The 24014-nt window shown below is 43.2% G+C and overlaps 1 protein-coding gene across 1 annotated transcript in view; it reads left to right on the forward strand.

The window, feature by feature from the left end:
- Positions 1-24014, forward strand: part of UNK (unk zinc finger) — a 42414-nt gene that overhangs the window by 11111 nt on the left and 7289 nt on the right. The window contains exons 2-11 of the mRNA XM_054394103.1: positions 7869-8078; positions 10051-10227; positions 10642-10772; positions 10885-11020; positions 12592-12709; positions 13694-13778; positions 15587-15729; positions 17939-18139; positions 22908-22976; positions 23663-23837. Of these exons, the coding sequence (XP_054250078.1) occupies positions 7869-8078; positions 10051-10227; positions 10642-10772; positions 10885-11020; positions 12592-12709; positions 13694-13778; positions 15587-15729; positions 17939-18139; positions 22908-22976; positions 23663-23837 (1445 nt within the window). The remainder of the gene's footprint in view (positions 1-7868; positions 8079-10050; positions 10228-10641; positions 10773-10884; positions 11021-12591; positions 12710-13693; positions 13779-15586; positions 15730-17938; positions 18140-22907; positions 22977-23662; positions 23838-24014) is intronic.

The following is a 24014-nucleotide window of genomic DNA, read 5'->3' on the forward strand; positions in this document are numbered from 1 at the left end:
GGGGCAATGAGCATAACTGGATCCCAGGAGGTTCCATATGAACATGAGGAAGAACACCTTTGCTCTGAGGGTCCTGTAGACCTGGAACAAGAGAGGTTGTGGAGTCTCCTCTCAAGGGATTCCTAAGCCATTAGGGTTTGTTAAGCCATTAGACATTGTTATCCTTGGCAACCTGCTCTAGGTGATTCCCAGAGGTTCCTTCCAACCCCCACGAGTCTGTGATTCTGTAATTGATCTGGAAGCATCCAGCTCAACTTTACCTGCTAAATCGATCAGATTCGTAGAAAAGCAAAACCTCTGAGTGCTGCCTGCTTAATTCTGTGGTGGAAAGTGAAGGAGCCATGGGCTATGGATGTGAGCATGTGTTTGTGGTTTGGGTTTTTGTTTTTGATCTCTGAGGTAGGCCATGAGTTATATGAACTCTTAAAACAAAAAACCTCCACAACCAAACAAGCCCAACTCCATGCATTTCTAATAAGTCTCTCCAACTCTCACTTTCTTTATTTGCCCTTAGACTGACATTATTGTCAAGCTCTAATGGAGAAGGGGAAATCTAACAGCTTTAAAGTCATACAGTGCTGTCTGCTGTGTGACCTTTTTCCAGTTGATGGTTCAATTTATTTAGGTGATAAAGAAAACACTGAGGCATGTAAAGTCTATCTTCTTGACAGATGTGAGCTTACTGAAACTTTTTCCTCATCCTTTTCTCCTTCCCCACGTTCACCATCAGTCTTTTCTCTTTATAAAGAGCTCCATATATTTTTATTTCTCTGAGATTTAAATGCTTTCTAATCTTCTCAAGATTTACAAAACAGCACCTGGCTTTTGGGGGCATGGGAAGGCAGATAGACCAATAGCTGTGGAGCTGTAGTGACTGGAGACGTTTGCATTTTATGTCAAGTGATGCATGACATATGCAAAAGCCTTGGTGTGGGCTGTGAGGTTGTTTAGAAAAAACAACATCAAATACAGGAGGAAGGGAAATACCCAGCAGCAATGAGCCACGGTAACTGATGAGGATTACTGGTAAAACCTGGTCAAAACTTTTCCTGAAATTATGGTGAAAACCTTCAGGACTGCTGCTGGAAGTGTTTGTTATTGTTTGATATTCAACAGTGATTCATGCGAGGCTCTGTTTCAGTATTAGATTACATCTGCCAGTAAGTAAAAAAAAAAAAAATACTGTTTATTGAAAGGGACTTGTCTTAACTGCTGCTTTTATTAGAAGGATGCTAAACATTTCTGTACAGAGGTCTAGGCAGGCTGAAAACCAGGCTGCTGGGAGGCTGCAGCTGTTGGCTAAGGGGTTTGGTTGCCTTATGCCCACCACTGGGAACAAGGAACTACAACTCTCAGGAAATCAAATTTTTCACTTTTTTTTTTTTTCTTCTCAAATCCCAAGAAATCCTGAGAGTCAAGTGCTGTGTTCCCTGTCAGGAGGTTTGCTTTGCATTGAAATGCCAGCATTTTATCAGACATCGTGGGAATGCTGGCATCAAATCCATTCTCCAGATTGTTTTGCAATGACACCACTCTTTAAATCCCCCTTTCCCCTGCCCCCCTCTTATTCTGGAATATCTTGGTTTTGTCCTTAGAGCAAAAACTCCTGAGCAATGTCAGAGCTGCCTGTCATGAGGTTTCTGTATCACTAATGATATGTTAAAGGTGCATTAGTAGGCTTTTTATTGAGTATCCCGTTGGAATGAGTAGATTGTGTCATGCTCCACTGACTCATTTCAATTGGAATACCACACTTCAGTAAAAGAAAATAATTGAGTCATGGCTTTCTTACTTAAAGTGTGTCTGATATCATCTTTTGCAATAAAATTTTATGAGGGTGAAATGAATTTAGAGAGCTGATTAAATACGGGCAGCTCTTTTCCTCTGGTGTTGGGGTGGCTTAAGAAGAAAATAGCAGCGTGGAAAATATTTTTCAGTAGGTAAGTGCTGGTGTGTGAGAAATCTTCAGTTAGGTATTCTCTCCTGGGTTTTGCAGGGCAGGCAGTCGCTTGGGTTTGGTTCAGATAATTTTATTTGTGTGTTAGTTCAAACCACTAATTGAAACTTTAGAGCTAAGATGGTGTTTTGGGTTTTTATGGTTTGGTGGTTGGTTGGTTGGTTGGTTTGTTGTTTTGTTTTATTTTTTTTTCCCAAACTGAATTAGGCAAACTTTCTCCATCTTGCTGTCTGTGAGGGAAAGATGATGAGCAGCTAAAAGCAGTGACCCCTGCCATTCAGACTGCATTTTTCAAGAAGGATGTTTGTCTGCAAGCGAAGTGAACTGGGACCACCTGAAACTTGACGAAGAGGTCTATGGCCTCATGCAGTCCTGTCTGAAACAGCAGGACATGACTGATGTCAAAGTGCCAGCAAAAGTCCCCAGTGTTCCCGTGTGCTTTTGTGCTGATGAGTTACGTCTTTGCCAGCATGACCCTCTGCTGAGAGAAGGCAGACAGGACAAAAATAAATGGTAATGGCAGAAGAGCATTTTCTTCTTGATACCTGAAGTCTTTAACTCTTAGCTTAGGAAAAAAAAAAGAAAAAAAGAAAAGAAAAAAAAAAAAAAAAACACAACACACAACCAACCAGTTTATTTGTAGATTTCTTGGTTGGATTTGCCTCTCTGGGTTCTTGTGGGCAGTGGCTAGTACCAAAAATCTGAACTAGTAATTCCTAATATTAGTGCTAATGATAAAGTGAATTGTTTCTGCAAAGTCCAGCCTGGTGTGGACAATCAGAGCATTGTCTGACCATGCCTTGGGCTACCTTCTGTGGGTTAGTTTCTTGTGACAGCAGCCAGTGCCTTGAACATGGAGCTGCCTGTGCCTGCTGGTATAAAAGGTGTCTGTATTTTACACTGGTCTAACTCAGATAAGCAGCACTGGTGCCAGTCACTTAACGTGAACTTTACTGAGGGTGCTGCAGCATGGTTTCATGGGTGTAAACACACACCCACCTGTGTGTGAAATCTAGATGACACTGGTGTTAAATCTCACTGTTGGCCTACATTCACAGCCAGTGGCCTAGTCTGGATTAGCCAAACAATTATCTAATGGTTGTCTCTCTGGTGTCACACTGCTGCAGAAGATCCAGGCCCTGTTAATAAGCTTCTGTGCTCTCTTTAGGAATTTTGGTGGAAAGGGAATTGATTGGGAGGAGCAAGGAGGGCTGCAAAGGAGAGGAGCTTGTATTGGGGCATGTTAAAGATTTCCAATAGTACAGGGGATGTTGAAGCAGAAGAGGCTCTGGCTTTGTGTGCTGGGAGTGACAAGGGTGTTGAAGAGTTGGTTTTAACCCTTTTGCTTCCATACTCCTTGGTATTCTTTTGAGTCTTCCTGACCCCTCTGTACGGAGCAGAGACTTCTCTCTTGGCATCAGTGTGCATCTTCCAGTGATCTCAAGGCTTTTGATGAGGAATTCAGAGTGCCTTTGTGCATTAACAGCACATTCTCCTGAACCAAGCTCACACGTGTGATTTATGTCGAGTTTGGCACGGAATTTGCAGCCCTGGACTGTGGGATGGATGCAGGTATCCTCTCTTTGGGCACACTGGGTGTGAGCAGAGCCAAGCCAGTAAAGCTGCAGCAAAGCTAGAAATGTCTGTAGCAGCTGTAATGAGTGTGACCAGGACAAGGCTGCAATTGTTAAGTTTAAAAATGAAGCTTCTAGGTTAGAGTTTCTTGATTTCTCTTCATGTTGTTTTTGTTTGGGATTTGTTTTCTGCCTCCTTCTTTCTAGGTTTGATGTTTTTGGTGGTAGTGTTTGGAAATACAAACTGTGGGTTGTTTTCGGTTGTTGTTTTTTTTGTTTTGTTTTTTTCCCCTTTTCCCCCATCCTGCTCACCATTTTCTCCTGGAGCAGGTTGCTGCACAATTCCTCCGGGGCAGCAGGGAACTAGCTGCAATTACCGGCTGCAGATGTAAACACTTGCCCTGCCCTGGAGAGTTGGGCTGCTACTGGTGATTAATGACAGTTACTTCCCTCACTACTGTGAATTCTTTGAGAGACCAATTACTGCCCCTTCCCACATCCCACCCCGAGGAAGTGGAATTTCAGCAAAGTAGCATTAGGGTTTTTTGTAATACTTTGCTGCTCCTGTCAGTCTCTGGGAGTTCCCAAGGTTAGTCTAAGAACCCCTCCTCTTGTCTTCTTCCTGAAAGAAGCTTTCATTGCCAGTAGCGTCCATCCTGTTCAGCAGCCAATTCAATTCACCCCGGGAACTTTAATCTGCATTGTCCTGGCCAGTCTTGTCCTAATTGTTTAGGATTGCATTTCTCTTTGTTTAGTAGAACTCATAAATGATGACGTTTCCTTCAGGAATTGGGGTGTTGATGTTAATGCAGTATCAGAAGATGACTGTGCTGCAAGTTTTTGCTTTAAAAAATGGGTTTGGAAACGCAATTGACACACACAGGAGAGTGCACATTGAGGTGATTTGTTTCTCCATTTTTATTTTTTTTATTTTTTTTTTAATAAATAGATCAGTAACTCCCTATATAAAATAGGGATAACAATTCTTCTGCCTCTCGTGGAGAATTTCCTGAGATCTTTAGAGAGGAGTTGAGAAATGCAAGTTATCATTGCTGGATTTCCTCTTCCTGTACAGACACAGCGTTTGGCTGACACGCTGTGAAATGTCTACCAGTTATCAACATGTTTTCAGTTTCAAGGGTCATTCAAAAATTCCTTCTCTCAGCTGTTCTGGGCAAAAATTTCCAGGGACCATTGACAGTCAGAAGGATCAGTCATGACAGTGTTTTCTGTGTTTTTGTTTAGAGCCTGTGCAAAGAGGCTACTGAAATATTAATCAGCTTTCTGCTCTGTGAGACATCACATTGCCGTAGCGCGGTCTGTGTATCCTTTCTGTGTTCCCAAAACACATGTGGTGGTTTAGATGCCTTTCATATATTTTAATACAAAGTGGCTGGTTGAGTGGTCTGTGCTCTCCCAAAGGAGCCAAAGCTCACTTCATGATGGAGCAAGAAAATACAAGGCTATAAGGCAATTTACCATTGTGGAGGAAGGTGATTTAAAACGTTGTAGTGGCTTGGTGGGGGCGGGGGGAGAGAAAAGAAAAACTTAAAGCAGCGATTGAAGGGCTTGAAATGACTGAGTTCATGTGACAACTCTCCTTTTCCTCTGATGGGCCTGTTGCAGAGGTGATCATGCACAGTTAGTCTGTCTGTGGAGCTGGAGCTCAGTACTACCTGTTTGCTGGACTTGCTTTGAGATTAAGAGCCAGAGATCATTTATTTAATAGACAGCATGAAACAATGAGTTTCTGATTAAGCAAGTTAGGTGTTAAACACTTTTCAGGTGAACCATTTACTTAGGTAATTATCTCTCATTTACATTATAATAAACGCTTCTCCAGGGAGTTTAGCCAATCATGAAATGCAATTAATTTTCAAATGCTCTTCAGCAACAATTGAGACTCTGGAGACCAAAATCCCTAGTCAGTGTGTACACTTTTAAACTCTCCTGCTAAAGGGAAGCTGTTTCAGCTGGGTTGATGAGGAGTTGTTGAATTTTAGGGGTTTTAACAGTGTTTCATACATGCCTGTCACTGTAAGTCTGGGGTGCTGGGCTTGATACCCAGGTTGCCGAGGCCTGGTATCTCCTTTAGTTTCCAGGGCACTGGAGAGGTTCAGGATGCTGCTCTTCAAATGAAGCCCAGGACTCACATCAGTGAAAATGAGGGAGTTTAAATGCTCTTGGTTTCTGTCACTGACTCTGATTGCTGGACAATACTGGCTGGGGCACATAGCCAGCTGTTCTGCAGTTTGTCCATATGTAAAATTGTCTCTCAGGTGGATGTGGAGATGTATGGGTGGAAGAGGCTGGTTGGTGACTATGTAGTAATCTGTGAACAGTAGTTTAAGTATCATGCTACTCAAGTTTAGTTAATTCACTTTCTAACCTGAATGTTGCTACAGTCACTTTTGTTCTAAGCCTTGTTAATGTGCTGATAAGATAATCTGTGGAATTTCACCTTATACAACTGTACTTGGTCCAACAGCTTAGAAAGCTTTTCAAGAATGGATTAATTTTATTGCAGCATTCAGTTTTCAGATGAATTGCTGCTGTGGTTGGAACAGGGATCTCCACTTGACTGGAGCTGGCATTTTAAAAGCAAGAAGGAAGAAAGTCATGTTGTTAGCCCTCACCTACTCCAAACAGACCTGTTTCTGCACACTGACTCCAGCTTTGCTGATGTTAAGCCTTAGGTCCTGATGCAGATGCTGTTCAGCCATGCTGGGTTGCAAGGGGACAGATGGGCTTGAGTTGAGAAGGGCTTACAGGCGGTGCAGAGGCTCTCCAGCCCTGAGTGCTTGCAGATCTGAAGCAGTGAAACCTGCAAGTCTCATGTACTTGGAAGCTGAAGAGGAAGAGTTTTTATCCTTTCATGTCTGTAGAATCCAGTGTAGGAAACACTGCCAGTGATACTCTCTCTTCATTGCAAACATAAAACCACTTCAAATTGGTGCGTTTTCTTGAGGCTTTCTCTTCAGCCAGGGGTAAAAAGGCTTTATCTCAGATGTTGTTTTCAGAATGAATCTAGCATGATGATATTATCTGTTAAGACATCTTTGGGCATCAGACATCTTTCCATTTATTTAGAACCATGATAGAAAGATTGTCTGATACGGGAATGGATACTTAACAAACTCCTCATCTTGGTTTTGTTGTCTCAGAGTACATCTGCAGTTTAAAATGAGTCCATATCTGCTGCAGCATCATCCTATTGCTCCCAGCAGAATACCATCACTTTTATTTTGACCAACACATTTTGTAGCTATTTAAACTCCAAGCCTTCTGGGTTGTTCTCGGAGGTGTCTGAGAGACAGAACCTGGTGGGATTCAGGTCTGGGCTACTTGGACTGTTGGCATGTCCCCTGTAAAATACAAGGCAGCCAGTGGGTTTCATGCAGCGTGGATTTTGTAAGCACCTACACAGAGATCACAGTCAGATCATTGTGTTGATCTAAACCATTTTGTAATCCTCTACAATCTGGGTTTAGAGACACTGTTATTAGTGTCACAAATAAAAGCTTGTGACTTCCTTAGTTCCTGGGATGAAAGAAGACACGTACTTTCAGAGAGTTCCATATTAAAATTAAAGCAATATAAGCATGTGGGAGTTTGGGGGATGTCAGAGTTCTGAATTCCCAAGATTGTAAGAGGCAAGTTGATTGATTTTAATTTCATATTTGACCATGTAGTGAAGAAGTTGAGTTAAACTGGAAGGACAAGGCATGAAAGAGGCTTTTAATCATAGAATGCCAGGTTGGAAGAGACCCCAAGGATCATCTGGTCCAACCTTTCTAGGTGATAGCATGGTTTAAATGAGATGACACAGCATGCTGTTGAGCTGAGTCTCTTGAAAAATCTTTCTTGGTAACTTGAAGCTTTAAACAGGGCTATAAGGAAATCTGCTTTATTTGGTGGGTTTTTTTAAACAACATACAGGAAGGAAACTCCTTTTTGCCCAGTTAAGCCTCAGATTTAGAGATAGAAGTGAATAGGAAGGTACTTAAGAGTTCTATTTTCTCACCAACTGGTTTCTAAGCTCAGGAAAAGTCTCTTTCAGAGTGGTAGGGAAGGCAGAGTAGAAAGTGATTTCAGCTCTTGTCAGTGTTCCTGTTTGTGTTGCCCGGCCTGGTAACTGATATCTTCCCAGTGCAGGCAGCCAGCGGCCGCCAGCCTCCATGGCTGAGCGCAGCGGCAGGGGCGGGTGTGGGAAGGAGGACAGCAGGCATCTGTGTGATGGACGTGGCTGGGTTTGGCTTGGGCTCAGCAGGGTGATTGGCTCTTGCCTCTGACCAGCATCCTGGTGCTGATGTGCTCTGTTGGGTTTCTGCCTGCAGTTACCTGAAGGAGTTCCGCACGGAGCAGTGCCCGCTGTTCGTGCAGCACAAGTGCACCCAGCACCGGCCCTACACCTGCTTCCACTGGCACTTTGTCAACCAGCGCCGGCGCAGATCCATCCGCCGCCGGGACGGGACCTTTAACTACAGCCCTGACATCTACTGTACCAAGTATGACGAGACCACAGGAATCTGCCCAGAAGGAGATGAGTAAGTACAAGGCTGCACCCTGCTTTTCAGGCATTAGGCTCTTGGGATCAGTCCAGGTGATGATTCCAGCCAGTTCTTGTAGAGGGATGAGGCAAGGCAGCAGTAAAGCAGCTTTGTAATGTATGTAATGTGAGAACAGATGTAAAAACTGTAACAGCAACCCTGTGCTCCAGGCCTGCTGCAGAGAGGTGGCTTAGAGGGGAATTCAGCTCTTGCATCATTCACTGTTCTCACAAGCCTTGGCATCTTCAGCAAAGCTGAGCTGGGAAAACAGTTTGCTGATGAATTGTCTTGGAAGGACTCTGTTCCCATAAGTCCCTGACTGTCAGCTAACAGCTCTTGCTCACTAGTAGGGTAGCTTAGTGGTTCACAGACTGAAGAAACAGGAGGAGCTTTGTACTCTAGAGTGCCCCCTGAATTATCTATCCCCACCTATTTTAATTGTTACTTGGCCAGTTTATTTTGCCTTCATGAAGTTCTGTGAAGCCAGTAGTGAAATGACAGGTGAAATAAGTGAAATGACATAGTAAAATAAGGCAACACAAGGAAGAGTTTGCTTTACCTTTCTCACTGTGACCGCAGTAAGTTTAAGTGGAGCAGAGATGCAGCGTTTCTGCTGTGCATGTGACAGACTCCAGCAACTACAGGGTTAACCCAGTAATAAAACTCGAGGCACATGACAGATATGTAAAAATAAATAGTGTAGCCAAACTGTGGTCAAATGTAGGGAGTGTTTCATACAGAGATGCTATAGAAAGATGGAATTTCAGTTCCATTTCATGGTGCCAGTATAAACACAGAAAAATGCTGTTTATTGGGAAGACAATGTATTTTTTTTTTTAACCCAATTAAGTTATAATCTTGTGACCACAGCAGAATGGAATAATCTCCCCCAGCCCCAAGCCTCAGTTTCAATACTTTCTTCCTTGTTAGAAGAGATCTGGAAGGGACTGGAAATAGGATATCTGGGGGCTTTAGTTTCTAGATGACTGATTTGTATCTGGCTCAAACTCAGTGAATGCAAACTGTTGCCATCTGAGAACTCTGTTGATCTGTATTTTTTCTAGCTTGATGCTGCAGTATCTAGACTTAACCTATTCCATCCTGTTCTTTTTATTATTATTTATTTACATTGCTCTTTTTCTGCTTAAGCTGGGAAATAACACGTAAATGAAAGTGGTGGTGGTGTAATTCTTTCCTGTCCCATGCTCTGCAGAAAGGACACACCTGGCTGTAGATAGTGTTGCAGCCCTGTAGGAGTACATCAGCAGGAAACAGCAACAGCACAAAGTCTAGATGGGCTGCTGAGGAAAGGGTGTGAGCCAGGTGATGTCCCTTCAGTCACAGCAGAATACCTTGACAGTGTCTTTGCTCGTTTCCAGATCCCTGCAGGTCTCTAGGCTAGACTAATATGCTGGTGCTGGCTTAATAGAATCATAGAATTGCTTTGGTTGGAAAAGACCTCTAAGATCATTGAGTCCAGCCATTGACCTAACACCACCATGGCCATTAAACCGTATCTCTGAGTGCCTTGTCTACACATTTCTTGAACACCTCCAAGGATGGTAACACCACCTTCCTGGGCAGCCTGTTCCAATGCCTGGCCACTCTTTCAGAAAAGAAATTTTTGTAATATCCAACCTAAACCTCCCTTGGCACAATTTCAGGCCATTTCCTCTTGTCCTATCACCTTATACTAGGGAGAAGAGACTGACCCTCACCTCACTAACAACCTCCTTTCAGGTAGTTGTAGAGAGCAACTCCAGCTGTCTTTTTGGGAGAGAAACTATTCTAGTGACAGGTTTAGGGGTTCTATGTGGTGTTGGAGGGCACATCCTAAGAGAAGGGGCAGAGCTAACAAGGGTGTTGTCAGATGCAGCATCCTTGCATCAGCAGTATGTCTTCCACGTGTGGAGTCCATCACCTCTGTGACTAAACTTGGCCTTTTTTTCCCTCTCCTTGTGTACCTCAGATGTCCCTTCTTGCACAGAACTACTGGAGACACAGAGAGGAGGTATCACTTGCGCTACTACAAAACTGGAATCTGCATTCATGAGACAGACTCCAAGGGGAACTGCACGAAGAACGGAGTCCACTGTGCGTTTGCTCATGGGCCCCATGACCTACGCTCCCCGGTGTATGACATCAGGTCAGTGGAGCCTGGGGCTCTGTAGGAAAAAGGGAATTTCTATACCCAAATGAAAAATCAAATGACTGCAGGACAATGCTACTTCAGCATGAAATGCTTTGTGTTGGAGTGATGGTGATATATCCCTTCCTAATAAGGCAAATCCACAAATTCTGCAGGGAGGATACTCAAAACAGGGGAAGAGAGCACTCTGTAGTTGTGCTGTGGTTTGGATTCCGATGGGGGGGGTTCAAAACAATGCATCTGGAACATGTATTGAAATTACTGGTTGACTGATGTTCTGACAAAAAATCAAATGAACAAGATACACCCTCTTAGGAACTGCTACCACTCTCCCATATATCAGGTTTTATATATGTTTATCTGTCTCTTCATCTGCTCAGTTTGTGTGTTCATTTAACTCTGTCCACAAAGGGAGCTTCAGGCAATGGAGGCTTTGCAGAATGGTCAACCTACGTCAGAAGGTGCCATAGAGGGTCAGTCCGCAGTTGCTGCCAGCCATGCTATGATAGAGAAAATACTCAGTGAGGAGCCGAGGTGGCAAGGTGAGCGTCACTTTGGGTCTGCAGGATGTTTGTGGAGCACCCACTCATGTCAAAAACTTGTGTGTAATATGAATGGAGGACCTCTCCCACTAACTGGCTGCTTCTTTGACAGACACAACGTATGTGTTGGGAAATTACAAGACAGAGCAGTGTAAGAAACCCCCCCGGCTCTGTCGCCAGGGTTATGCCTGTCCCTACTACCACAATAGCAAAGACCGAAGAAGAAGCCCAAGGAAACACAAATACAGGTACTGTGGTCCTGGGTATTCTGTTTCCCAGCTGAGAGTTAAGGTGGAGTAGAAGCCTATAATGAAGTATGTGGGATTTGGTCCTCTAGACTCTCTGTCCCAGATGTGATGGAGTGTTATTTCTGCTTAGGAGACAGCATAATAAACTACACAAGGAGTTTTGTTGTGTGTAGGAGCCAGTACCTGTAACAAATGACTGTTGTTAAATCATGCTACAGCTCTGGTTTTATAGCAAATAAAAAAACTCTATGCCTGGCTTCTCCTCACCATGTAAACTCCAGCTTTAGAAAGCCATGCAGGAAAAAAAGCAAACAAAAGAAAGTTTTAATCCCCATCTGGAAACTAACTCACACAGCAGTGTTTTCAAGGTAAAGGATTCAGAAGTATCAAGCTGCTTGTTGTATGTGCCTGGTGATGGGGATCATGAGGCACGGGGTGGCCAGTGCTGTTTCTGGACATGCATTCCTAACCAGCTGCTGAAGACTGCTTTGGAGGCAGCAGGGGTGTTCTCCTCGCTCAGCTGTCTCTGGATTTTTCAGCGTGCTGTGTCTCCCTGCACGCGTTTCATCCCAGTGATAGGCCCTCATTTCCTCCAGCACAACAGAGCTTTTGTTGTGGGCTCAGTGGGGCTTTTCCTTAGTTCTTTTTTGAAAAGCATAAGAGCAGACCAGAAAGGCAGGAGGGAAAATGCATACCATGGATGTTACCACTTCCCTTCCCTACCCCCAAATAAATTTTTGAATCGGCGCAGAAATCCTCTATAAAAAACCCAGCAAAACAATTAAGTAAATTAAATTCAGAGTAACATTCATCCCAGCACTTTCAGGAGAAACAGAAACACTTAACCAGTCTTCAGGCAGCAGCCGTGTGCTTTCTGCCCCTGCCTGGGCCCTTTGGGAAGGAAAGAGGTGAAAGCTTCTCCTCTCCCCTGCTCTCCACTCGCTTTGCTTTCCCCACCCCCAGCTGATGTGGCGGCCTCTCACGCAGGCATCTGCCGCTGCTATCTGCTTCCCTCTGCTGTTGTTTGAGGGAATGGTTAAGAGCATAAAGAGCAGGGGAAGTAGGTCACAGCAAAAATTGAGATCTGGGAAAAGGAGCTGTTCCTGGGAAGGAGGAGGAAAGCAGACTTGCCTTTTCCCCAGTGACCTGACTCAGCCTTTTTTCCACATGGCCATACTATAACCCTGGAAACACACTACTGTAAGGGTATTATGTGTTTTAGGATTAGCCAATTAACTTATTAGCTTTCTATGAATGTACAGTTCCAAAACAGAAACCAGACCCAGCATCTCTGACTCTAATCACATCAGCTGCTAATATTGTTAAGTTATGTTGGTTCAGCTTGTGTTGGGTTTTGGATGGAGAGCTAAGCCAGGCTTCTTGGCTTTGGGAAATTGGAAGAGGGAGGAGAAGATGCAATAGCAGCTGGGTGGGGGCTGGGGAAGCAGCAGCCAGCCAAACAGATTGTACAGCTGAGGGTAGGCAGCCAAACCTGCTTCCCAGCTGTGGAAGCTGAGCTCAAAGCGTGTTTGGTGAGTCTGATGCATACTCCTGCTGCCTTATTTACACAGATCTTCGCCATGTCCCAGTGTGAAACACGGAGACGAGTGGGGAGATCCCAGTAAGTGTGAAAATGGAGACTCATGCCAATACTGCCACACTCGCACAGAGCAGCAGTTCCATCCAGAGGTACAGTAACCTGCTCGCTCTGTTTGGTAGCTGACTAGAAGAGCAAAAGCATTCCAGTCCTGTGAAGAAAATTAGTGTGCCAACTGGGAGAGTGTGTGGGCTGCTGGCAGTGTGGTCCTGGGATATGGAGAAACTGCATGTTGGAAGTAAGCTGAAATGCAGCTGCCTTTGTTAGATGGGCCATGTGGGAGGAGGGAAGAGAAGTAAGGGAAAACTCCAGAGTAAGATAAGTTTCATGTGTGGGAATCCTTTTGAAAGCATGATGTGGGTTTGGAGGTGAGCAAACAGCATCTGTGTCCTTGAGGAACAAATTTGGGTTGATAACCACTCTAAACCATAGATACTCTGGAACTGGTGCTGAAAACCACCAAGCTCTTAGTTGTGGGCATGTCTAGAGCATGTCAGTCTCCTCACAGAAAGTGTAATTAAGGCTTTGTCCTAGTCTGCTTCATGTTACAGTGTTGAAAAGCTTTGTTGGGCCTGTATCTGCAAAGTAACCATTGTCACCGCCTGTCAAACTGGGGGGAAGGGGAATAATCCATTTCCTACAGTCACTGTCAACGATTTGTTATTGTCCTTGCCAACGTGGCTGTAGCTTTCTGTGCTGTCAATCTGTCAACTGTTTTCCTACCTTTTTACCATTTGTAGTATCCATGGAGCTTCCAGTGAGACTGAGTGACTCCATGGCAAATGGTAACCTCTGGGTGAGCTGAGGTGTGATGGGTTGATCCTTGGGTGAGCTCTAGCTGTGATGGGCATATTTTGGTGTTTCCAGAGCTACAGTGGGTTTTCCTTTCTTTGAAGCAAAGTGCTGAAATGGTCACCCTGAACTCTGCTGGCCTCTGTGCCTTTTATCTGTGTTCCTATCTTGCTGTCTAGTCTGTTTGTGGTACTTTTGTACCTGGGCTGCTGGTCATTGTTTTTTTCCTGTTCATGTCTGGGTTTTTTTTGTTTGTTCTTTTTTTTTTTTTTTTTCATCTTTAGATCTACAAATCCACCAAATGCAATGATATGCAGCAGTCTGGCAGCTGTCCCAGAGGACCCTTCTGTGCCTTTGCACATGTAGAACGTACGTGGGCTGCTTCTCTTGTCTTTCATGGATGTTTGACCTGTGGAGACCTTCTGGCCAAAACAGCTTAAAATATGGGGCTGCTAAACTTCACAGCTTCTGTGAAGGATTTTTGAAACCAAAGTATTAACTTTGATAATTCCTATAAAGCCATGCCTCTGTGGGAGATGTTGGCAGAGCTGAAGGCAGCAGGTAGTCTCTAGAGCTCAGCCCTCAGCTCTCGCTGGCTCTTGAAGTCTCTCCCTCTGTTCCTTCTCACTTGCTTAGTTCTCTCTATGTCAGTTTAGGAGGATGGACACAGACAAAGCTGCTGCTTTTCTGTACATGGATGAACTATACCTGGCTAAGTTGCAAAGTGTTGCATTTTGAACAGCTGGGGGTAAAATTGCTAATTACAGAAAATGCATTGCTCCTTTTAAAAATTCAGTACTATTTATGAAGTTTTGCTTCAAGCTGAAACCTTGAAGTCAGGTTGGAGAAGTAAAAATATGCAGCTTTTTTTGTCTGCTTTTCCTGAAATCCTCTTTTCTCAATAGCTTCCTGATTTATAGGGCATTAGTTCAATCCTCAGTTTCAGCATCTGTAATCTAGTGCTGCTGTTTCACTTGGAGCTCCACATTGAGGTTAGTTCCCACTCAGCTCCTACACTCCAGTCTCACTGTTTAATTTGCAGTGATTAGAGCAGGTTAGTCAGAAGTCAATAGCTTGTCTCTGATACCTGCTCACTACACAGCCTTGAGCAAATCTCTTTGTTATTTGATTATCCTTTGTAAATGATGGAATTAGTAATTGCTGCCTTTGTCATGGAATGGGGAGAGTAAATTCCCTGCAGGTTATGCAGTTCCTTTCCTAGAAGCCCTGTCACAAGCAGTAATTACAGCTAAATCTGTGGGCTATGGTGGCCCAAAACACAGTAGTGCAACTACACAGGATAATCCAGCAAGCTTAAGAGAATCAAATCTTGATGTAGCAACACTGTTTAGCAATCTCCCCTGTGTCTGACACAGTGGTTTTGTTTAGGAGATGCCTCACTCCTAACAAGATCATTGCACTTGATAGTACACTGCTTCAAAGCCAGAATAACATTCATTGGTATTAGGTCATTCCAACCTGGGTATTTCTTGTGCTGTCTTAGGGAATTGTATCTTTAGTCCTGTCTTAGCAAGGTGAACACTGAGGGCCTAATTCAATTAAAATAACACAGGAGTCTGTTTATTATATTTGCTCTTAGCATGGGTTTTGCTGATTGGTAGCAAGAAACACGTTGAAACCAGTGTGTTAAAGATACTGTGATGCCAGAATAGTGTCAGTTAGATAAGTTTAGTGAAGATGCTGAGTTGTATGTAAATACTACAAGGCTACAGCATCTCTGCTTTACCTTCCAAGCCAATGACACTTTTTTTGGTGCATGCTATTCCAGGTCTTTTTTTTGGTTATAGTTTGTAATGAGCACAGATGGAAACTTACTTCCCTCAGCTAATTATAATGCACCCACCAACTTTCTGCCCAGCAATGAAGGAAGCTCTTCCTTCAGTTCAAGACAGCTGAATGAGTAACACACAATTCATGCAGGGAGGATACTTTTGGAGCAGCATTAATGGCTGAAAGCGTGCAAATGATGACAGGAATAACGTAAGGAGTATTAGATAAGTAGTAGCCATTTGCCAGATAAGGTTTCTCCTTATTTTTAAGGACATGGAATATTTCTTCTCTCCAGAATATCCAAGTGTTCTTGTTCCTAACTGTCTTGTGCTCCACTGCAGTTGTGCATCTTTGAGTAACGTTCCATGTGCTTTGATTTCTTGCAGAGCCTGCACTCAGTGAAGACCTGCAGCAGTCCTCGGCTGTGTCTAGCCCCACACAGACAGGCCCTGTGATGTACATGCCATCAGCAGCTGGTGATTCTGTTCCAGTCAGCCCCTCCAGTCCACATGCCCCAGACCTTAGCAATGTATGTAGCACTCTGGGGGAGCATTGTCCATATCTTAGAAATCTGAGTTTCTCCGAGTCACTTCTTTCTCTCATGAAGAGAAGTCCCAAGTATCCAAAAGCCCAAAGGAGATGACATTTTCCTTTTAGATCTCAGCTCCACGCTTTTTAGAGGGATCTCTTTGTTTTGGTAGATACAATTTGGTAGCTCACCTATACAATTTCAAAGCCTTCCTTTCTGTGCAGCATTTGTTGAGGTCCTTTCAGGAAAGTGGAATACATCTGCACATGAATTCCAACTCCTTCCTGTCTGGAGGTACATATTTGGCTTAGTTTCCAAGTATTCCAATTAAAGGCTGTGAGCCAGTAACATCTAAAGTACATGACTACAATGGAGTTTGTTTACATATGTAATCTCAGAGGCTTAGCCTGTGCATATTGTGTGTTGCATTATAGGATATCCTTGATTCCCTCCCTCTCCTACTTGTGGAGACAGCTAAACTCTGGAATGTATTTAAGTAATGCCTCAGATCACTGGTAGTAGTTTAGTTTAATTGTACATACAGGAAGGGAGATCTTTAAATGCTGAGCAGATACAGATGGGTAAGAAGCCTGTGGAATGCAAGACCACTTCATTTTTGCTGAGATCTTTATTTTTTTGTTGCTTAAGTCTTTCCTGTTTGCACTGCTGTTGATAAGGTGTGTAACCTTTTCAGATGGTTGGTCAAGGTTTTGAGTGTGACTCATTTGAAACTGATCAGAATGAGGTGAACTCATCTAGGACCTCTGTTTTACCTTGTTCCTTCTCTTTGAAAAGAGAAGCTGCTAGTTTGATTTCATTACTGCCACAAGCCAAGCTAATAGTTCATAGTTCTCCTGAATTTGCAGCTAGAATTCCAAACAGATCTTGAAAAGTCTGGATGCAATATTTTCTCTCACTAAATAAGACTTTGGAAAGCAGTTAAAAGCAAAACCCTTTCATCTTGTGAATGTTATCTAAATTCTCTGAAAACTGAAGTGAAATTGAAGATACCTTCCATTTAACAGACCATTTAGGTCTGTTCCATATCAAGCTCTTAGTCTTTTAAACAATCTTTCCTAATCCTTGGACATGTGCCAAATGGCAACACATGTCTTGCTGTGACTTCATCACTCCACAGGGCATCTGCATGTAGCTTGCAAACAAATATGGCTTTGCTGGTGATCATTTTACATCATGAATTAATCAGAGAAAAAGGTCCCTCTAGCAGCCAGCCTCACGTGGCCTGTTCTGTTTTGTATTTGTACTGTAGGTGTGGAATAAATCAGGAACTCTGCCAACTAGCCCCACCTCCACCACAGTGAGTAGTATCTTTGCAACTGTAGGGAAGCGTGGACAGCAGAATGCCTGTACAAAAATAAAACCAAAACACTGTAGGATGCTCCTTCTTTCTGATGCCAGCCCAGATTGTGCCACATTTGAATCTGTGGTAGCAGTAAGCTGTCTAAATAATGTCTGAAGCATAGTTGTGCTTGCCAGTGCAGGCAGATCATTTCTTGCCCCAGAGAAGTGGGATATCTGCATTGATCCAGGTCAGCCCTTTCTCTAAAACTCATCATAATCTCCTTTGCTGCTGTCTGTGGCTTCATCTACAGTGCAAAACTAGCCTTGTTGCATGTGATTGTGATCCCTGGTATTAATCCAGAGAATGGAATTGTTGGAAATCCCTGGGGTTTTTAATGCAACTATTGATACTTGGCTTGTGCCTGCATTAAAACTTTCAGATTTCCAACTGGAAACATAGAGTATTGCACATAGCTCAGATATGCTTGGTTGTTCTGCCTGCCAGAGCACCTTTCCAGGTTTCACAGTGCTGCTCAGAGTGCAGACAGGACCCACTGTGGCCTAAGGAAAGCAAAGAGAGCTTTTGTCAGGTTTGGAGACTTTATCCAGTCACATCTAAGGCCTCGAGAAGAATAAATGTCACTAGATCTGTAGGCTGTTTTCTATAAGACTACATTCCAGTACAAAGTAAGGACAATAAAACCATAATGGTGGGACTGTATAAATCCAGTATCTAGTGGAGCTTTTTCCTGGTTCCTAATGACTGTTTCCTGGAAGCTTGTGTTGACTCTCAGTATACTTGATACACAAACAGTGAAGTGAATGAGCTCTTCCCTGGGATGCCTCTGCTCTTGAGTCATTGCAACTGGCCAGCTGTACTCTTCCTGACACTTCTTCCTTCTATTAGATTCTTTGTAGGAACAGCAGTCTCGGAAGCCCATCTAATATATGTGGGTCTCCTCCTGGTGCCATTGGAAAGCCACACAGCTTGGAGACCATTGGTTTTCCTCCAGACTCAGTAACAGCAACCGGCAGCTACAAGAAAGCACCGGGGTTTGAGCGAGAAGATCAGGTGGGGGCCGAGTATTTGAAGAGTTTCAAATGCCAGGTTAGTAGGGAATACTGGCTGGAAGAGCTGGGGGGGGATGAGGAGGAATGAGAAACTGCCCCATGTAGCCTGAATGTGTTTCTAATTTTCAAGGATCAGAAATGAGAAAGCACGATTCTCAGCAGCAGTTCTCAATCTCTGCTGTTGGTTTCAACCTCCCTTCCAGTCTCTTCCATCTTCCATCTGTTCTTGTCTGCCTAGCTGCCATCACACTCAGTTTGTGGAGTTTAAGCTGCTGCTTGTTTTCCTAATCCCTCAACTTCTGTCCTGTGTTAACACACCCCCCCCAGGTAGCTTCTGACATATCACTTCTTGCTCTTTTTCCTTATTAGGTCCTTGCCAAGAGTTGCTGTTTCTTCTGCTGTGTTGTCTCATGGAAACTCATCCCTCCTTCTCTGTTCTCACTCTGAACTCTTACCTTGATCTCCATGACTTGGTTTGTCTTCTGTTTTCACCCTTCATTTCTGCAGTGTATTAAAAATGTCCTGTTAGTTGTCTCTTGCTTTTCTGGCTGTATCATTCTGATACTCTCCTGTGGCTTCTGTATTAGATTTGAATTCCTCATTCTCATTTGAAGAACCCTTGGCAATCTTACCCAACCTGTGTCTTCAATGACATTCCCTCTTATCCCTTTTGGATATCCCGGTCTTGTCTTGCTGCTTCCTCAGTCTTCTCCTTCTTGGTGTCATGCCTTATTCAGACTCCCTAAGCCTTGAACAGTTGCTTCCATCTCTTCTGCCACACATGAGCTTTTCCACAGTTGCCTTCTTGTTGTGAATTTCCTTTCTTGATGTTACAATTAATACTTTCTCTGTCCATCCCTTCCAAGTCAGCTGAACCCAAACCCAGTTTTTATTCCTCACTGGGTTTGTAAATGCAATGGAAAGGGAAGAAAGAGCTACTTTTATGAAGAGGTGCCTGCAAAAGTATTTCCTGTAAATTCCCTTTTTTTTCTTAAATATAAAAAGGAATAAAAATACCTGATCTCTGTTGCTTGAAAACAGTGATGACTTGAACTCTTGTCTGTCATATTAAAGCAGGTAGCCTTAATGAGCTTGTACTGCTGTGTTAATATTGCAGTACTGTGAAAAAAACAGGGGAAATGGCCTGTCCAGACAAGATCTTGCATAAAGCAGTTAGATTTAGAAGCAGACTTTGTGGGTTTTTGTTTTATTTATTTTTCCAGCTTTAGGAAAATGTGACCAAACTCTGCAGTAGGACCAGTCTTGAACTGTTTAGTCTCATTAAAGTGATGTAGTTACAAATAGAGATTAAGCTGCATGCATGCACGCTTCCTTATAAATGCTTCCATTGTCTTGCCTAACGTGGATGTGGCTGAGGAAACTGCAAATTGATGCAACACATCTTTAGGGGCAAAGAGCAGACCATGCTGTGATCCTGGCACTTCTTGTGGGCACAGCAGCTTGTAGCAGTTGTTTAGAAACAAAAGCAGAAACATGTGCCCCTTCCCTATTGCCTCTGCTGCAAAGGAGGATTGAACCCAAAGGCAAAGGACTGAGAGAACCCCTGTTTCCTGCCAGCAGAGGCAGGGTGCCAGGGAGGCCCTGCTTTGGAGAGAATGGCAGCAAGCCTAAGCCAAGGAGAAAGGGGATGGAGCATGAATAGGACTTTGAAAAGGAGGGCCAGATGATGAGCGTTTATGTCTGAAGTCCAGGCTGTGCTACAAAGATACTGTATTCAGGTAGCTTCTTACTTATGTGGCTTTAATTAAGCAAAACCCTGTGCTGAATGACTGGAATAAGCAACTATTAAGATCTAGACAGAATTAATCACAGTTGCTTTATGCTAGGCTTCTATAGACAAAATTAGGTGTCTCATAGCTGTCCTGATTTAATTTTCTTTTAATCTGCTATTACTCTAAAATTTTCTGTAATTCCCTTTGGCTGCAGTGGGCACCAGAGATTCTCCTATACCCTGTAAATCAGACCAATAATTAGGCAAGTTAACTTTGTTCACTTCTATTTGAAAACTTAAGAGACCCTTTGGCCCAGCTCTGCACTGGGCTTCTCATTTTCCCTCTGAAGATTCAGTACAAATAGTTTCTATCTTACTAGAATGAAAAATGCACCTTCTGTGTTAATAGATTCCACAGAGTTTCTGGTAAGGCTGAGCCAGCAATTAAAGCTAAAAATACTTTTCCTGAGTCCCAAAAGACTTAGCACGCTGGAAAAATGCTGGCTGCACTGGAAGGGCTTGAATGCCTTGACCTGGAGTTGTTCCTAAGTCCTGACACACAGTACAGTGGGTTTGTTCCATTCTGGTCAGAAAACATTCAGTTTCACTCCTAATTTATGTCTCTTGTTTTATGCCCTGACTGCAGCAGGGCGAGCTGGAGGTTTTCAGGCTGCCCTTTCGTTTTTCTGTCTAGATGTTTGCCCTTTTTCATGGTATTCAGAGCAAAAGGAGGCTGGCCTAGTGGTGACAGTCAGTGTTACATGAATTCCAGGCAAGGGAAATGGGGACTGGCTTAGAAATGCATTCACTTTTTCTCCTCCTTAAAGGAAAAAGGAAAAAAAAAAGGAAAAAGGAAAAAAAAGAAGAAAAAGAAGAAAAAGGAAAAAAAAAGGAAAAATAAAAAAAGAAGAAAAAGAAAAAGAAAAAAAAGGAAAAAAACGAAAACGAAAAAAACGAAAAAGAAGAAAAAGAAAAAGAAAAAAAGGAAAAAGAAGAAAAAGAAAAAGAAAAAAAAGGAAAAAAAGGAAAAGGAAAAAAAGGAAAAAGAAGAAAAAGAAAAAGAAAAAAAGGAAAAAGAAGAAAAAGAAAAAGAAGAAAAAGAAAAAGAAAAGAAAAAAAGGAAAAAGAAGAGAAAAGAAAAAGAAAAAAAGGAAAAAGAAGAAAAAGAAAAAGAAAAAAAGAAAAAGAAAAAAAGGAAAAAAAGGAAAAAGAAGAAAAAGAAAAAGAAAAAAAAGGAAAAAAAGGAAAAAGAAAAAAGAAAGGAAAAAAAGGAAAAAAAGGAAAAAGAAAAAGAAAAAGAAGAAAAAAAGAAGAAAAAAGGAAAAAAAGGAAGAAGAAGAAAAAGAAAAAGAAAAAAAGGAAAAAGGAAAAAAAGGAAAAAGAAAAAAGAAAAAGAAGAAAAAGGAAAAAAGAAGAAAAAGAAAAAAAAAGAAAAAGGAAAAAAAGAAGAAAAAGAAAAAAAAACACACAAAAAACAACACAAATAAACCACCAACCCCTTCCAGTAAGGCTTAACTGCTGCAGAGCCAGCTAGCTCCATTGGCAGGAAGCCTCTGTGCAGGGGGGGGCATGGCCAGGTCTGTGCCTTCTCTTTAGCTGCTGATGTCTGTCGATAGTAGATGAGTGTCAGGCAGGGCAGGGGTGTGTGGGGAAGGCAGCAGTGTGTTATCAGACACACACAGATGCTGGAGCCTAACGTGGCTGTTGCACACAAAGGAAAACAAGCCCCCTCAGTTCAGTGGTAGCTTTGCTGCGTGTAAACAGGCTCTGTGCTGTTCAGGGAAGCGTGAGGCGGCGATACCCACCACAGAAGGATCTATGCATCCATATTCAGGCTTTGACCTCCTCCCCATCTGCCCATAGGCATACAGCTGAGCAGAGAAGATGATTTAATTAAGGAAAGCAAAGGGATGAGTTCTTCTGCTGCTCTTTCGCCTGTCTGGTTATGTCATCCCTCCCCAGCAATCATTTAACTTTCTCGTAAGACTCTTTAAGCCAACAAGTCAAGACCTATCACTTCAGGTCAGCTTGGTGTCTCCTGTGCTGATGTTGGACATCATGCCTGGACCTCCCTGTGGAGGTGGGGACTGCCTGCATGTGCCATAAGCACCTCTGAGCTGACTTTGTCTGGAATATAATTCAGGCTGGAGGTTGGAGAGTGAGTAAACAAGCAGCCCTGACTCTCAGCACTTTTTTGCTCCCTCTCTGTGCCCAAAGGATGTACTTGATCTCTCTGTGCCTTGACCATGTAGCAGCATAGGAAGAGCACAGCAGGGCTTGCAGAACAGACCATTACACACTGGCAAGCTGATGAGGCCACTTCCTTCTCAACTGTGGTTATTGTAGCTCAGAATGGACATGTTGTGAGGCAAGAGGCTTGATAACCGTTAAGGTTATAGAGCTGGAAAGCCCTTCAGCTGAATTTTTTGGCTAGATAGTGGAATTTCAAAGATATGTTGTCATTCATGCAGTTTTGCAATTCCAGACAGCCTTGATCTCACTTCTGTTTCATGGCTTTGAGCTCTGTATTAAGGGATGGGAGAAAAGGTTGTTTTTATAATCAGTTTTGATGATGTGGCTTTTAAAATGTAAGTTATCACTGTATTTTACTTTGCAATGCTAGCTGGGAGCTGGCAAAGTTTGAGGGGAAAACATAATCTAAATACTTTGTTTTCCCAAGGCTGAAAAATGTTTACATCATTAAGAAATATGCCTCTCACCATTTCTGGCCTTTTTTAGATAGTGGCAGGCCTGATGAGTTATTTATAGCAAGGCAAAATAAGTCATGTTTGGTCTTGCTTCTTAAGAACTCCTTTGTGCTAGCAGAGAACTTATAGCAGCATTGAAAGCAAATGCAATTGTCACAAGGCTTTGTATAACTCCAGAGGTGATGTCTTGGAAAGCAAATTACTTGGAGTGTTTTCAGTTTACTTTGCTTTTCCCATCCTATGAATTCTTTTGTGCCCAGAGCAGGTTGTAAGAGAGGAGGGGACTGTGTTTCCCATGGCCTCTGCAAAGCCATTTTTAATTTTGCTGCTAATTCCTCTCCTTATCTTTTGTTTCTTTACTGCAGCAAGCAAAAATGAAGTCCCACTCACTGGAACACAGGAGCCAGGAGCAACCTTTGTTACAGCCCAAACAGGTACAGTACTGCTGGCAGGGCTCTGAACATAGTGTGGTGCTTGCAGCACTGCAGACGAGGACATGGGAAAGCTGTGTGGATCCAGACAACTCTTCAGGGAGTAAATGACAGTCCAGACACCATTAGGGATGCTCAGCTTGAGGGATTACTTTATGAAGATGGGATGATTTGCTGGAGCTGTTATTTGTGAATGGCTAGACCTGTGTGAATTGAGGATAGATTCAAAGGCCTGGGCCGTGCTGCAGATTGTCTCCAAATGACAGAAAATTGAGCTGGAATGGATCTCTGGAGTCATCTAAGTTCAAGGATTCAGCAAAGAGAATTTAATATCAGGTTCTAAGTCATGTGCTGAACTAAGTCTGCGTTGAGTGATTGGGTGACCCCTCCCTGTGATTGCATGCAACCTGTGGGTCGCAGAAGTTAATTCTGGGGGAGCCTGAAGGGTATTTGTAATACTGGGGGACGGGGGGACACAGAGCAGAGAGCAGTGGGCAGAAATGAAAGGAAAGCTGTTAATCTCTCCCCCACCCCCAGCCCAGTGGTAGCACCAGCCATCTGTCAGGTTGGAAGCAGGCAGGAACAGGTTTGCTGCTGATCTTTGGCTTATTCCTGCATGTTTCTGAAGGGATTCTTCTACGAAGATGTTTTATTTCCTCCCTCTTTCCCTTTTAAAACTCTTGTTTCAGGACATACTGGGTATTCTCCCAGTGGGGAGCCCACTGACATCCAGCATCTCCTCTAGTATCACCTCCAGTCTGGCTGCAACGCCACCAAGCCCTGCCGGCACCAGCAGCATACCAGGCATGAATGCCAATGCCCTTCCTTTCTACCCAACCAGTGACACCGTTGAGTCTGTCATAGGTAACTTTGCCTTTTTTCACTCATGCTAATAGGGCTTCCTCAGACATGGATCACCAGGTATGAGAGTTGGAGTAGTGTGGGGGTTCCAGTGAACTCCAGTTTTTCATCTCTGTCAGTGTTGGCAGATTCCTGAGGCTGTAAGCTTTTTTTTTTTCTTTTTTTTTTTTTTTTTTCCTG

The sequence above is a fragment of the Indicator indicator genome, chromosome 29 (genome assembly GCF_027791375.1).
Source record: "Indicator indicator isolate 239-I01 chromosome 29, UM_Iind_1.1, whole genome shotgun sequence".
Lineage (NCBI taxonomy): Eukaryota > Metazoa > Chordata > Aves > Piciformes > Indicatoridae > Indicator > Indicator indicator.